This window comes from Micropterus dolomieu, linkage group LG01 (assembly GCF_021292245.1).
Source record: "Micropterus dolomieu isolate WLL.071019.BEF.003 ecotype Adirondacks linkage group LG01, ASM2129224v1, whole genome shotgun sequence".
Lineage (NCBI taxonomy): Eukaryota > Metazoa > Chordata > Actinopteri > Centrarchiformes > Centrarchidae > Micropterus > Micropterus dolomieu.
Genome location: NC_060150.1, coordinates 33417860 through 33434083, shown reverse-complemented (window position 1 = coordinate 33434083; position 16224 = coordinate 33417860). Strand labels below are relative to the sequence as shown.

Genomic DNA, 16224 nt, shown 5'->3' with positions numbered 1-16224 from the left:
GGTGCTAGAGAACCTATTTATATAAAAAATGCATTTAGTGATAGATTACATGATAGTTTGAGTGCATCTCTGCCAGTCTTCACCTCATGATACACAAACAATGAATATTCTGCAGCACAACTCAGTCTCTGAAGGGTCACAGTGTAAAATATTTATTTAGTAAAAATGCAATTTCTTGAGGGTATATTTCAGACAAATTCCCAGGACTGTTCTATGGTTATTGTTATGCACCAAAAATACCAAAGCAAATTGTATGTGACAACCTACTTGGCAATAAACTCGATTCTGATTCTGGTGTTGGAGGGGATGTACACTAACTAATGGGATCCTTTACTGCATGATAACATCTAGTCAGATCTAAAGGAATCAGGACAGACACTGCAGAGCATCCAAACTAAAATACATTTACTGATAACTAACTACAGACTACATTTGATTCCTTATTGTGAAAGGGAAAAATCTCTTTATTAATGACATTTTATCTACAACCTTGCAACCAAGAATGCATTTTTATTTATACATTACGAAGGTGTACTTGTGTTTTGTAAACTGTTAATCAACTACAAAGTCATAAACAACTAGTTATAAAGTTTTTGCAACAATGCCAGTTTTGAAGTACCAAAAATCCAAAATTGGATTAATTATTACATACAGTACAGTATCAGTGTAATGTAATAGAAAATGCAGATTCTATTAGAAACTCATTGTTTCTACACTCCCAGGCTCCTCATGGACCAGAACTTCCACCACCACCACCTCTGTGTGGTTGGCCTGAATTTTACGTAACCAGCTACTGTCATTTGTTTTAGTCCACTGGTCAACTTGCTCCTCCAAAACATCTTCTGTCCAAACATTGATGAGCGATGCCGACTCCGGGAGTGGCAGGTAGTTTTGTGCCTTTAAATAAGTCTGGAGCTCTTTATCGTTTGGATTTTCTTCCGCTCTTGTTCCAGGTTGTTGTGAATTATCTGATGCCATGTCTGAGGGGGAATGGTCACTCTTTTGGCTTTGCTGCTGCAGGAACTGCAGGATCTCCCGGTCAAGCGCGGACCTAGTAATGCAGTCATGCAAAAAAACGTGGCAATTCTTTTCAATTTGTAATTCATAATATTTCATATTCATAATATATGTTGGACCAAGAATAGTCTATATGCTAAGTAGATGCTAGACAAATGTAATTACCTGAGCAGGTGAGATGCAGGTAGGGTTTCTCCACAGCCAGTGACTGTCTCTGTCTCTTCTGTCACCTGTGATTTTACAAAGTCCTGTAACAGAACCGCACACTGTTCAAACAGCATCGGCTTTCCTGAAGACACCTTTTTTATTAAAATAATGTATTGTGTGTGAGACCAAGTACATATAAATGTGCATGTGCTAGATGCATGTGTCTGTGAGTTTTTTACTGGATAATTGACATGAGGTCAACTCGCCTGTGCGTCCATGTCGGAGGGCTCCTGTATGGGTGAGCTGACAGGACTGTCCTCCCTGTAGCGGTGGGCTTTGGGGGGCAGAGTGTGGTGCAGACTGTCTGAGAGGGCGTTGAGTCTGAACAGCAGTTCATCCACTAAGCTTTCAAACTCCTCTAAGTAATACGTCTAAAAAAAAAAGGGAAAGTTTAATGCTTCTGATTTTGTGGAAGCATAAACTCCACAAATACAGTTCGGTGGTGTGATATGTGAACATTTGATGAGGTAACTGGATTTATGGGAAATGGAGTCTTAACTTAAAGAAACGCTCACAGAAACATTGAGACAGTCTATCAATAATCCAAGGTAATTTGACTATGATTATATAGATATTTAGAATACTACAAAGCAACATTAATAGTCTACAAAGTGCATTTTTTAGTTTTGTAGCTCACTTAACATTTTGGTCTTTTTATGCACTGAGCAGCCTTTCCTCACCTTCCCTTCCCCGTGATTTTCAATCCTTGCTTCTCTATGCTGTCCAGAGATCATCTGATGTCTGATGTAGCTGACTAACTCTGCCAAGGTGAAGACATTCCCCCTGCTTTGTGATCTTTTAGCACTTCTGACCAATGAGGACACCACACCTATCGCCTGCAAGAACAAGAAAGACGGATGGTTGTTAGAACACAACAGTGAGCTAGCTCAGTGGTTCTCAATTGTTTTCACATCAAGGACCCCAAAATATACATAAAATAGACCACGGACCCCCTTTTGATAGGAGTTTTGCTTTCACATGTTTTATTACAGAAAGTGTATGAAACCAAAGACCAAAATAGTCATACACTGTGTTACATTTGGATGGAAATATAGTGAAAATAAATGGTTTCCCTTTTTGCTGGGGGACCCCGTAGAACACCTTCAAGGAGCCTTGGACCCCACTTTGAGAACCACTGATCCAGACAGATTGTTTCTTGCACTGATAATAAATTGTACAACGATGTAATGTGTGCATAAATCACTCTCTTATCCATTCAGTCACAACCTTTTCCAAATTAAAAAAACTTGAAATGATATAGTTTATATGTACCAATACTGTCCACACCATAGTGGATGACAGGCAGAGAATTCCACCGTAAAGGAAATCCCGCCCAGGGAGGAGGAGGCCCCTAACAGCCCTGAGACCCCAGCAGTGGCAGAGCAGAGTCTGAAGGGAGCGGGAAAGTGAGCTGAAGGCCCCGGAGCTTTGCACGAAAAGGAGGTTCCCCATGCAGGACAGCGCCACCACCAGGATAAGACAGGTAAACTAGGACAGTAGAAGGAGACCATTTTTATCATTTGTCTGTTTGGTGAGCTTCCTCTTTGTTTCTTATTAAATATTTTAGAACAATAACTTCTTTACTGACATTTCAGTGAAAAATACCTATATACACACACACACACACACACACGTCTTACAAAGTTGCTTTTAAGACAAAAAATGCAAAACTAATATCAGTATTACATGTGTGGGCGGGACACTATCTCCAGGAGTGCAGTATATCAAAAAGCTAATGACAGCCAAGCTATGACAACATGTACCATTAAGTTTTCAGAGCCAAAGGAACAACGTCACACTGTAGCACACATGACACATAACAGCACTACTTCTGATGTTGTAATCATGTATATTTTGAAAAATATGACTTGCTTTTTCTAAAAGGAGTATTAGTAGTGCTTGGGATGATGATGTTGCTGCCGCACAATGTGTTTACCGTTGGCCAGAAAAGGCTGGAGAGTGAGCGAGCGAGCAGTGTAGCAGAGGTGGCCATGGTCCTGTTCACCTTCAGCGCAGTCACACACTTCATGGTGAGGAGGAAGAGCGTGACGCTGCGCAGAGTACGAATATCCTGCAGGCACAAAAGACGTCTTAATCCCTGTGAATCATTGTTGCCTTTAAAACCCACACCGTGATCTCTGAAGGACTTCCATTATGTATTTATTAAGGGTGTGTTTTACAAAAACCTTGTACACAGTCTTCTTAAAAAGGAACAGGAAGTGACATGTTTTCTTAACATTAAGTATTTACGTTCCTGTCTCTCTAACCATCCGTTCCCTGCCTTCACTCGTCTCTTTCATTCTCTCACTTGTTCCCAGGTAGCCAGGAGGCTGACGTCGACATGTCCTTTGTAGTTGGGTCTCTGCAGCAGCTCCACAACCTCCAAGATCATACCGGAGTGATAGATGTAATAAACATAGTACACTAGGGTTACTGTCAGCAAACTGACCTGCAAAAGAGAGAGGGAGAGAGAGAAAGTGTCAGTAAAGCATAATCAGATACATTTCATTCTCTGCAGTTAAAACCATGCTGTGTGCTTTGACCTTTAAATCCATTTTCTTCACAGCTACTTTATGTTAGTTTAAGCGCTACAGGTTACCCTTTCAGCTAGGTCATTGTGATCTTATTTGCACTGGTAAGTCGCAGAGTGTGTGTGCGTGCCTGTGCATGTCTTTATGTGTCCACTGTGTGTTTAAGTTGTGGGCATGTCAGTTTTTTTATCTGTTTTTAAATTAAAATGCTGGAATTCACATTTCTGCCAGTGTGTGTTTGCGCATACGTGGTAAACTCACTTCCAGCCAGTTGCCAGGTTTCCTCCAGTATCCCATCAGCCCTTGCTGCCCTACAGTGTACAGCTGATCACAGAGTTGCAGCAGAGACAGCAGAAGAAAAAGGAGCTGGTGGGGAGGAAGAAAAAACATGAGCAGCGTTAAGGCATGTTGTGATGAAAGTGCAGAGTTAGAGTGTCATTCAGTCCAATGTTGTGTTAGTTTATAAGGTCAAATGAATCATCAGTAGTTTGTGGCTTTACAATGGCGTTAAAGATTAGTTGTTTTTACAGTAGCATTATACCTGGCACACCATAACAACATAGTCCCACACAGCAGGAGTGTGGTACACCCTTACTGACTGGACTTTGGCAGAGGGCAGCAGGACACCGGTGGGGCTCTGCTCAGCGAGCAAAGTCACACTGGTGAACAAGTTGGGTGCAGGGCTGAACAAGGTGAAGTGGACCTTCACAGCCAACGTCTGTCTGCCCAGCCAGCCACCTGAATGCAGGAGCTTCAGTTTGGACGCTGCGTCAGACCTGAACGTGAGGAGACGACAACTGAAAGATGGTGGTGAAGATGCTACAGACATAAGAGTTACTACCGCAGGAAATCATTTTAGCTTTTGAAAAAACTCTAACAATTTCCACTGTGTATTTGTTTCTCACTTCGTGTGGCCTAAGCCAATGGTTGCACTGGATTGTGGATAAGTGGATGTTTGGCTCCCAGACAAGAATAAGCGTAGACATTCTGGTACGAGAGTCACACTAGAGAGCTGAGCAGGCAAACACAGTACACAGAAAGACAGAATACACACAGTCAGGACAAAATCATCAAAGGTAACACTTGTGGTAACTGTGACACGAAGGGTCAGATACTGATATGTATCACTGGTCTAACACAGTATACTGTATATTACATGCTTGTGGCCTGGGCCCATCTTTGTGAAACAGCACTCTCTACAGGGGAAGTTAGTATAATACACAGGAGTCACTTGAAGTCTTGTTATAAAGCACAACATACATAAAATATTACTTTTTTGTTTTCTCTTCAAGTGCAATGTATTGACAATCCAACTTTTCACATAATTATATTTTCAGTAATTGTATGTATTATGATGGCTCATGTTTCTAAAGGCATGTCTCTTTTTTTACTTACCTGGCCTTGTAATGAGCTCGACACCTCCGTCTGCCACAGTATTGGCTTTCCAATTAAAATGCGTGACTGTTGGACAACATCAAACTATTGAGTTTTTCTTTCATAGGGACATTTCAAGGTAAACTGTAATTATATTTTCTTTGACATTGGATGGATGAATTCTTTTGGTGAATCACCACAGAGCTTTTGGAGCCTACCTCAGTCGTGGCTGATACATTCTTGTACAGTAAATTAGGGAGAATGGTCTGTGCCCACTTCCACCAGTCCTCCTGCTTTTGTATGGACATAAATGCATTATCGTGGCCCCTGTTGAAACATAAAATATGAGTTTGGAGTGTGTGTTTATCAGAGAACAAAAAGGTACACAGAGAAAGACAGCATGTGTGTGCAAACGTTACCATATAAACTGTTTCCTGACAGCTTTATTGAGGCGGTAATGGTCAGTGAATGAGCTGCCATAATTTATACACAGCATCAGGAAAAGCATGGAGCCACAGACAGACAAATCCCTGAGTGACAAGAGAAAGAGACAACACCTTATACAGCTTTAAATCACATACAAACTGGTGTACACACACACAAAGACATACCTGAGCGTGTGGCGGAGAAGCGCCTGTCTCCTTTCCTTCCCACGAGTTTTCCTCAGCTCTGATGGAGCCGGTGGGCGCACAAGACGGAGGTACCGGGCTCGCTGACGAGCACCAAGCAGCTTTCAATCAGAGATACCGTTTTAATAGATGTGAATTGATGAGAACAGAATAAATTAGGAATAAGCCTGTCACCTTTTCAATGTATGAGCATCTCTCCTGAGGAAAGGCAGATGTCCCAGACTTCTCTTCTTGTTGTTTATCACAATTGTGGCTCAGCAGATGTGAAGTCTCTATTTCAAACTCTCTTATACTGGAGAAACTATGAAAGTCTGCTCTTTTCCTGTACCAGAAGGACACAGCCACTGCCACTGTAAAGATCTGGAAAAGGGGGTGCATGTTACAATATATACAGTGGAAACTTCAAATCCATTTAAATGTTTACTTATTTGAAATATAGTTTACAAAAATTTGTTTACCACAGCTGGTTGGATGAAGAAGATGCAAGACATCAGGGAGAAGAAAAGCGAGTGTATCCATAGCAGAACCTTGCTGCTGCTGAACCTGACACATAAAAACACACACATGCAAACAGTTTGGGCTCTGAGACATACATTTATGTAACACAGAAAGTCAGTATTAATAATAAATCAATTTGGCATAATCCACAACACTGGCTTCACACTTATCATTGATTTAGCGCCATAACACATTTACTACCTCATTCCCAGCACTGCAGAGAGCACCAGGCAAGAGAGGGATGACAGCAGACAGAGCGTCCAGGCCAAACAGTGACACCACTGAGATACTGGTCCTCTCCCTTTCAGCCCACTGACGATGTGGTAACAACTGCTGTGACCAGACCACGCTGCCTGGTGATGGCTGCCTTCCTTCCTTTTCCTTCGAGGATGATTCTCCTTCTGAATAGCATGACCTCCATCCCTCGCACCGGACAAAAGAGCGCTCTGGGTTCCATGAAAGCCGCTGCTTTCACTTAAAAGATAACACTCTTTTCCCTGAGGCGCTGATTCAACATTGTTCCCCTCAGTAATCGGCAACAAATTTTGACGCGCTGGTCCCGTATTGTTCTCAAGCACCAGAGCGTCCTCCTTTCTTATGACCACATCTGTTTGGATTCCAGGTTCTTTATCTGTGTTTTTATTTGCCAGATTCGCAGCGGACGCTGGCGGCAGATCTGTACCCTACGACACAAGAAGACGGGTCAGACAGGGATGAAAGATATTGTGAGAACAAAGATATGAAAAACGTTGATGCCGGAGGTGTAACCTGGTATTTCTTCCTCCAGGCTTCCTGCACCCAATGCTGAAGACCGCTCCAAGAGAGATGGGGCTCAAATATACCGTCAGATACTGAAAGGGCATCTGTGAGGAGACAAAACAGATCTTTAACGAGGGGAAATATAAAGGGAGGTGAGCAGACAAGAAAAGCTAAGCAAAAAGAATAAAAATCAGAATGATGGACCAAGCAGATTCATTATATATAAAACAGAATCAAATGGCCAGCTGGTCATTTATGTCATACTGTAAGAAAAACTCATTTTCAAGACAGATTGAGAACTTCGGTGTTGAACCTAATCTCACTCTATTTAAATACAAACGGCACCTTCAACAAAGTATTTTTCAGTCTTTCTGCCCTTTGCGTGTTGGACTCCTGACCCTGTCCGCTTGACCTTACGCAGTCGGAACAGGAAGGATATTATTGCCGCTGCAGGCAACACTGCCACCACACTTAATACTCCGGTCGTCACAGAAACAGGTGACACATCAATAAAGCCCAACTCGAAAGGCAACTGTGAACAAGAGATCGGGAACAACAGCGTTATGGATAACATGTTTTGGTACACTCATGCACTAATTCTCAAACTCTGAAGGTTTTCTTAACATACCTGATCGTCCATTTGTGATATGATTACTGTGTTGACACATGCGTACCCCAACAGCAGCAGCAGACTCATGCTAAGCCTTTGAGTGCGTGTGAACGAGTTAGGGCAGGGGCAGCTGTGCACAGATATCCAGATGTGGTGGTCGGCCAAGTAGTCAGATAGCTTGAGACGTAACATCTGCCAACAACAAGGGTCACATGGAGGAGAGAGTGTGTGTGTGTGTGTGTGTGTGTGTGTGTGTGTGTGTGTGTGTGTGTGTGTGTGTGTGTGTGTGTGTGTGTGAGCACTATACCTTAGCAAAGCCCATTCCCTGAGTGCAAACTCGCAGCATTCTCTCCACCCGGCCATCGCCTTTGTTCATGGCCAACCAGCACTGAGCGACAAAGAGCCAAGCGCGTCCCTTCACATGCCCTCTGTTCACCTGTACGAACAGCAGACAAACAAACCATCTTCACGGTCAAATTGAAAGCACAGACGTAACAACGCTTTCACAAAGACTAAGCAGATGGACCTCACCTCAGATACCTCCACCTGTTTGAGGTACAAGTTCGGGGAGGGTCCAGAGTTGTCATGCCAGATGTGAACCCCCCATACTGGACCCAGGCTGTCTGCTGCACTGTAGCATCAGACACACATTGAAATAAGAGTTTATCAATGAGCAAACCAAACTTGCTAATTTGTTAAACTGCAAGTATTATTTTGCGCTGTAGTAAGATGCACAGCATACTGTGTATTAATTTTACATGGGGAAAAAAATTAATCTATTGATAGCTGTATGTGGAGATATTTGGATTTTACCTGAATATAAAGGTGTCTTGAGAGTTTCTCCTGAACAGGGTGCATCTTGGGACTTTAAGTTCTCTTGTCTGCGAAACCCCATCTTCACCATTCAGCACAACATAAACCTTGTCAACATATAGAGACAGTTTCTCAGAAACTCTGGAACTAGAAAACCCTGAAGATAGTTTAGTTAAATCCAAGTCCTGTTTTTAAAGAACATAATTGAAACTGAAAGTTGTTGTTCACTTTAATGTGTTCAAGAATATTTGAGTTATTTTTAAAGTTGTTATCATGACATCTGTTTAATTCTCACACAGCAGTTGGCCTGTTTTATGTGTATATAAAGACAGGAACTGATTGAGACCTGTCAGACTGCATCTTGCTGTCTGAACAGGTGATATTTCAGAATGAGAAGTGCTGCGGTTTTTCTGGCGTCGCTGCTCTGTCTGCTGGGTGAGAGTGGAGGGGTGACAGGGATCGGTATCAGTCAGACAGAGGGGGAAATCAGTAAGAAAGAGGCTCAGTTTGAGCTTCACGGCATCAAAGCAACTAATGATCCGAGCAGGAGCCAGACCAACATCACCCCTGATATCTTGGCCGAGCTGAGGGAGCTGAGAGACATGGCCATCGAACACAGGAGCAAGATAGAGAAGCTGGAGCAAAAGGATACAGGTGACACACTTTATAAAACATAGTGATAATCAGTCACATACTGTAGTGTTGCACAGATTCATGCAAGGTTCATTAATAGCACTAATTACTTGCTTTGCTTTAAACCCAGCCACACAGGCCAGACTGACAGCCAGTGAAAGCAAGAATGCAGGTAAATATTATATATATATATATAATCTGATTACTTTTATATATAAATGTGAAATTAATTCACTTTCATTTATGATTTGTGTTTTGTTATTTTGTAAATATCCAGAGTAAAATGTAACTACATATTTAAGGTGTACTGTGTATATCTACCAAGATTAAGATCTTAGATTCATAACAAACCTTTTGATCAGAAACCTACTTTATAATAAAACATTTTTTAAATGTGTTCACAGTTTTAGAGGCGAGAATGAGCTCCAATGAAAATGTGGTCAAGGAGCTCCAGAGAAAGAACATAGGTGAGCAAAAAAATCTGAATGTCAAATTGGGCATAATACTGTATGTTAGCAATGAGAATATACTTTGCAAGACTAAATTAAAAGGGTGAGTTTGGAGTTGACGTTTTGGTGGAAAACTTGTTTGTGCAGTACTGGGGGTCAGAATGAGCGACAGCGAGAACAAGGTGAAGGAACTCAAGAGAGACTACGCAGGTCAGCTATATCTAAAAATGGCTTAATATGTCAATTATAAAAAAAAAACATTTTAGTGAGGCAATCATCAAAGTGAAGTTCTCCTTTTGGTTTGCAGTTTTAGAGGCCAGAATAAACACCAATGAAAATGCAGTCGTGGACCTCAAAAGAGATAACATTGGTAAGCTACAAAAACATAATTACAAAGTAAAGTAGTGTGGTAGCAAACACATTGTGTAAGATCCTTTCAGATGGGATGTGTAAAAGTGACGGGTGAGGAGTCAAAAAATTTAGCAGAAACATTTACATTTGAATGAGGATTTACATGTGATGATGAATTAACCTACCTATCCTTTCCCCCTTTATTATAGATCTTCTGGCCTGAGTGACAGCAAGCGAAAATAAGAACAGGGGTAGGATTAATAAGATTACAAAGTAATCAGAGAAAACCGTGAAAACCGATGATCATAATTCTATTTTATGATAAAAAATTTTAATGGGTTCACAGTTTTAGAGTCCAGAATGAGCTCCAGTGAAAAGTAGGTGAATGAGCTCAAGAGAGAGAATGCAGATAATCTACATAAACATCATTACAAAGTAAATATTGTATATTATTTTAGAAAACTTGTTTTTGTTTCAAACTCTCAACATGTTTAACAAATTGATGAATTATTAAATTACTTATTTTCCCCTTTTCGCAGATCTTTTGGCTAGAGCAACAGCAAGTGAAACTAAGAACACGGGTAGGATTACAAAGATTACAAAATAATCAATGGAAAATGTGAAAACTGAGGATAATGCTATTATAAGATAAATGTTAAATGTGATTGCAGCTTTAGAGGCCAGAATGAGCTCCAGTGAAAACGAGGTGGATGAGCTCAAGAGAGAGAATGCAGGTAATCTACATAAACCATAACTATAAAGTCAAAATGTCATAATGTGTCAGCAGTGAGAATGAAACTGGTAAATTAAGGAGCATATTCAGTGCAGCAGGATGCAGACTGTAATTATTTATGAATTCTGCTTTTAAATTAGTCAGAAAGTATGTTATTCTATTGGAGTTAAAAGCCTGCTGACAATCAGCATCCACATTTCTGCAGTGTCACTACGCTGTGGGGCTGCCTATCATTATGTCAATGAGGAAAATATTTTTTAAAGACATGATATACAGCACTCATAAATTTTTTTCGTAGACTGTACATATGACAAGTTTTGTCTATGCGCATCTTCCACATTCACACAGACCGTCCAAAGGTGGCGTTCTCGGTTGGTCTTACTGACGCAGGACAAGTCGGACCCTTCAACACTGACATCACACTTAAGTTCAGTAAAGTCTTTACCAATATCGGCCAGGCCTACAGCCCAACTACAGGTACTCACCTTTGTTTTGCTACAATAACAGCAGTTTACAGTATTAATCTGGGAAGGAAATAATACCAAACCAAGAGCTCCTGCAGATTACTTATATAAACCCACCCCTAAGGCTTGCTAAAGCATCAAGAAACAACCGCCCATTAAACAGAGGGAAGAAGCCACTGAACAGTGAGAAAAATACAATTTTGACCCCTCACTGATTTTCTCCTATGTTGCAGGTATCTTCACAGCCCCAGTCAGAGGAGCCTACTACTTCAGATTCACCATGTGGGACAACCGCAAGTCATCTTGGATGGGTGCTAATCTCTATCACAATGACAAGAGAATGATGTGGAGCTCAGATTACAGTGATAGCATCGGCTATGTCGCTGTGTCTAATGCATTAGTTCTTCAACTGGAAAAGGGGGATGTGATCTACATGGTTCTCAACTCATCCTACGGTGTTTCGGATGAAAACAATAATCGTACCACCTTTGATGGTTTTCTACTTTTTCCGCTATGAGTGCAGCCGTGAAGTACCCGCAGTTCATTTTAAAATATAAGCACATATAAAATAAATTTCAAATTTGTGTGTCTGTGTGTATTTTATTGTCTGGTTAGATGAACACATAAAATATCAAAAGAACATCTGTACATTTTATAAACACGTTCATTTTTACTGTTAAAAACAAAATGGCCAGGGTCAATCTACTAAACACAAAATTATACTGTAGAACTGTCTCTATGTATTTGGACAGTGAACATTTTGTGCTGGCTCTGTTCTGCAACACATTAGATGTGAAATATAATAATGAGAATTTGGTTCAAGTGCGAACTCTCAGCTTTAATTTGAGGATATCTAAATCCACATCAGGAGAACCCTGTCCCAATTTAGCCATTTATAACCTAAGTCTGGGAGTCAAAACCATGCACACTTAAAATTAAATTCCATTTATCAACAATTTAGTCGTTATGATTGTTTGACATTAATGTTGTTCTTTTGAAATTATTCATTATATATTAATTAAAAAGAACCACAATTCGAAGCATTTTTTTCACTTGCTTAAAAATCAGCTTAGTGTTATATTACAATTATTTTTAAAGTTGTTATCATGACATCTGTTTAATTCTCACACAGCAGTTGGCCTGTTTTATGTGTATATAAAGACAGGAACTGATCGAGACCTGTCAGACTGCATCTTGCTGTGACATTGGTTATGTCGTGTGTAATGCATTTGTTCTTCAACTGGAAAAAAGCGATGTGGTCTCCATGGTTCTCAGATCCCTCTTTGGTATTTGGGATGATTCCAATAATCGTACCACTTTGTTGATTTCTACTTTTTACTCTGTGAAGTCAGCTGTTTAACACCCACAGTCAGCTGCATTAAGTTTCAACATCACTCTTTTGAATATGAGGGAGAATTAAATCCAAATATCTCTGTATGTGTGTTTTTTTGGGGGTTCGGCCTACATGAACGAGACAAAGGAATTAGAATAAGAAAGTCCTTTAGCGACAATATCAAACAAACTCCACACAGTTTGAAATTACATTCTAGTGTTAATAAATATGAAGAGGATGACATATTTACTCGTATAGTACCACAACGATATTCTATGAATCCATCTATGCACCAAACCCCATCAGACATTACAACATTCATGATGGGACTCAAACACTTAACTCAGTGGTCACTGCATGGATATCCTGCCATCAAAGTACTGTGAAAGGTAACAATATCCAAATGACAAGCCTTATGGTCATGATTGATCCTAATCAGTTATTTAAGGACCACATGTCAGTTTCAGTATCATTCATCAAAATGTGACTGGTTTGAACAAATATAAACTGTACCTTTGCACTCATGCAGGCTGCAGAGCAGAGACCAGTGTGGATTGTGACTGCATAAAGATATGGGTCACATGGGGAGTTGTCAGAAAGGTAGTGTACTCTCCGATTCGCCTTGTAGACAACGTCAGCTCTCTTACACACCGCCAACCCAACGAAGTACAGGCACACACACAGCACCAGCACAGCCAACACTGTCAGATCACTGGACACACTGAGGAGACAGAGGGGGAGAGAGGAGAGGCACTGTAGGATGTTATACTTTTCATTCATTGACATAAATGTCTCAAAAGTACAGACAACACTGACCAGAATGGCAGGGCATTCAGTGAGGCACTTTTCCCTATTGTTTACTTTTTGATCACCAAATGCTTTTTACTTTTTACTATGCTCTTCATGTTGTACTTGTGAAGAAAAGGTCCAAATCACTTCTACGATTTAAGTAACAGAGAGATTTTCTTTGGTTAAAAACATCATCCAGGCCTAAGGAGGATGAGGTCACCTTAGGAACGGGTCCAGGTTGGTTGTGTCATGGCTGCTCTGGATCTGCTGCTGCACTACAGTCAGCGGCCTCAACTGGTGACAACTGAGACAAAACACCAACGAGCAAGAAGAGATTAATTTATGTGAATCGTCACAATGTTCGGGTTTTTCCTGTAGTCCATTCCTTACCTGCAATTGACTGTAGTAGTCGAGTCTGCTTGCCGTGTCCTGCAGCCATGGTCAGTCCAGGCCCCTGGGTGGTCGTCCCAGGACAAACACAGGCTGCTGTCCACTGAGAGACTGTAACTGACCTGCTCACTCAGGTGCTTGTGTCTAGTTGCTTTCCCAAAATCAGCATTCAGCAGGGCAAGATGACCAACCCCTGCAGCTAGAAAGTTTTATTGTTTTGTTAATACAGTTTTTATAACAACTACAGAAAGTACATGAGACATTTCAAAACAAATAAATATTCTGAGACACTTTACTTGACGTAGAACGTTCTCATATGGAAAATAACACTCTTATCTGTGATATTATCACAACTGGTTTTCTATCTCACCCTTGTCATTTCACTAAAAAAAAGCAAATAGGCTTTAAAATTTTGGAATATCACTGATTAGTAATATTGGTGAGTTATTAACTGAGAAGAGCTGTATTGTTGCTTTAATGCTACACGCTGTATATTTGTCACTATAAAAATAAACAAACATTCTTAAAGTTCAAGTATTTGATGATTTTGGAGTTTTTATTAAAAAACAAAAAGCATGTTTGTGGATGATGAATTTCATAGACTCTCAAACAGTTGTTATTCTAACAGATGGAAAGAGCAGGAGGGAAGGGAAAAGTAACCAAAAGAATATTACATCTGTAATCTGCATCACTTATTTTTTACTGACTACACACAAATATGATCAGAACAACAAAACACCGTGCTGAGTAAAACTCTTGACATGCATTGTTTAATTGCTTCTGTTACACATTCTGTCTAATTACTGTGTTCAGAAAAGGCGAGGACACAATTCGAAGGATGATTAGTTTGATCGATGTTTTACAGAATGAGCAGTTAAAGTAACAGATGGAAAGACCAGGAGAGAGGCACAGAGCTGAACCAAGGCATGTCTTACCACTGAGGTAGGGTGGGGGCAGAGTGAAGCGAGTGGTATTGCTCTCCCAGCGATGAATCCTGCGCAGATGGTGCATGCTGGGAGTCGGCCTCACAAACATCCTGCCGCAACAGAAACTCTTGGTTTGGTTTTGTGTCACATTCATGCCATCTACTGAAAAACCCCATTAAATGACTACATTGTGTTGTTATGCTGCTCTAACTATCAGATGATAATTGCCAAGAAACAACAAACCAAGTTCCTGCAATCTACCTGAAGAGCAGCATGATGGGAAACGCCTTGTTGAGCGGTGGTGTGAATGATATACTCAGCTGGATGGCCTGCTGCAAGTGCTCCTGGGTAATGTTGAAGCTGTGGTAGTTGACCTGGCTGCGCAGGAGGACGTACTCATGCACAGAGCTCTTCTGCTGAATGTTGTTGGAGTTAGTTGCTCAAGCTCAATTAGCACATTAAATACACACAACTAGCATTTTCTGATGTTACAGGGCGCCTACTTTCATTGAACAATGTGCTCTACTGTAGTGGTATAGTGCAAATGAAGTCAACTTGTTGCAAAACAACAGAAAAGAAGAAATAGCGACATACGTTTCTTGGTGGTTGTTGCAGCTCAATGTTTATTGGATGAACGAGGGAAGGAACAGGGATCTTTCTCCTCGTGCTGCACTTGTACAGACTCAGGTGAACCACTGGTCCACTCAGCTGGAAATCAGCAATGGGGAAAATGAGAGCAATGCCTTTTGCTGTTTAATCACCAAGTGTCATCGCATCATGCCAGTCTCACCCTTCCAGGATAGTGGGCCCAGGTGTAAGGGCTGTGGGTAAGCTCAGTTAGCATGCAGAGCACACATGGTTGATGACGTCTACGCCCAGTCTCTCTACTGCGACGGCCAAACAGAAGCTGGATCAGGGAGGCTGGCATGTAGAAGGCGGTCAAGCCACTGCTGACGACCCCGGAGGTTTGGTTTTGGTATGTGGCATATAAGGAGATAAGATCGGTGCTGACTCTGTGCTCATGGGTCCTGTGGAACAAGAGGTATTTCTGAAAAAGAAGAGAATTGCCAGTAGAGACATATGTAGAGGTAAGTTGATGAGCAGATTTTCACAAGGAAGTGTTTCTCCTGGTTCTCTCTCACCAGCATCAGGTCTGAAGCAGTCTGCAGAATATCAGCTACAAGCTGCACCGTCTGCTTTGTTGAAATCGATCGGCCTCTTTGTATGTAAACACCACTGGATGAGTCTGGTATGCAGCCACTAGAAGGTGCTATGGCATTTCTGAAGTTTCCATCATGCGAGTCTGATCCTAATGCCTGTGTAATGTCAGCACTGTTGGACATTTCTGGTGTGAAGCCATTATTAGTGACAGCAGCTTGCAGGCTGTGAGAGAGCAGGGTGACCAGAGTGGTGAGCGTCTCCTGGTCCTGATCGTTCCAGACTGCACTGCTGGGCTTGGAAAGCTGCTCTGAGATGACCTGAACGTGAACTGTCACTCGTCTTGCACTCGCTAATGTCACCTAAACACGATATAGCAAGAATGAGAAACGTTTTTCATCTATCAGCATCTATCAGTGTCTCTTTTTCAGTGGAAGTGCATGAAAGGAGACAACTATCCACCTACCTGACTTGTAACTTGTAAAAGGTTTCTGAGGATGAAGATGTTGTCCAACATTGACGCCTATGATTCAATGACATGCAATTAAAATGCTATAAAA

The 16224-nt window shown here is 41.2% G+C and overlaps 1 protein-coding gene across 1 annotated transcript in view; it reads right to left on the bottom strand.

Moving 5' to 3' along the window:
- Nucleotides 1–141: 141 nt before the first annotated feature.
- The window catches only part of LOC123981330 (polycystic kidney disease 1 like 1), a 32915-nt gene continuing 16832 nt past the window's right edge, over nt 142–16224 (bottom strand). Inside the window, exons 29-59 of the mRNA XM_046066079.1 lie at nt 15649–16026; nt 15297–15554; nt 15101–15214; nt 14768–14922; nt 14516–14616; nt 13581–13779; nt 13411–13494; nt 12915–13122; nt 8439–8545; nt 8157–8256; nt 7933–8061; nt 7644–7817; nt 7361–7547; nt 7025–7119; nt 6458–6939; nt 6217–6301; nt 5933–6118; nt 5741–5859; nt 5549–5659; nt 5348–5456; nt 5151–5216; nt 4661–4767; nt 4297–4531; nt 4017–4121; nt 3533–3673; nt 3161–3295; nt 2497–2712; nt 1905–2060; nt 1431–1595; nt 1183–1265; nt 142–1051 (exon numbers count right to left, since the gene is read on the bottom strand). Of these exons, the coding sequence (XP_045922035.1) occupies nt 694–1051; nt 1183–1265; nt 1431–1595; nt 1905–2060; nt 2497–2712; nt 3161–3295; nt 3533–3673; nt 4017–4121; nt 4297–4531; nt 4661–4767; nt 5151–5216; nt 5348–5456; nt 5549–5659; nt 5741–5859; nt 5933–6118; nt 6217–6301; nt 6458–6939; nt 7025–7119; nt 7361–7547; nt 7644–7817; nt 7933–8061; nt 8157–8256; nt 8439–8545; nt 12915–13122; nt 13411–13494; nt 13581–13779; nt 14516–14616; nt 14768–14922; nt 15101–15214; nt 15297–15554; nt 15649–16026 (5148 nt within the window). The 3' untranslated portion in view covers nt 142–693. The remainder of the gene's footprint in view (nt 1052–1182; nt 1266–1430; nt 1596–1904; nt 2061–2496; nt 2713–3160; nt 3296–3532; nt 3674–4016; nt 4122–4296; nt 4532–4660; nt 4768–5150; nt 5217–5347; nt 5457–5548; nt 5660–5740; nt 5860–5932; nt 6119–6216; nt 6302–6457; nt 6940–7024; nt 7120–7360; nt 7548–7643; nt 7818–7932; nt 8062–8156; nt 8257–8438; nt 8546–12914; nt 13123–13410; nt 13495–13580; nt 13780–14515; nt 14617–14767; nt 14923–15100; nt 15215–15296; nt 15555–15648; nt 16027–16224) is intronic.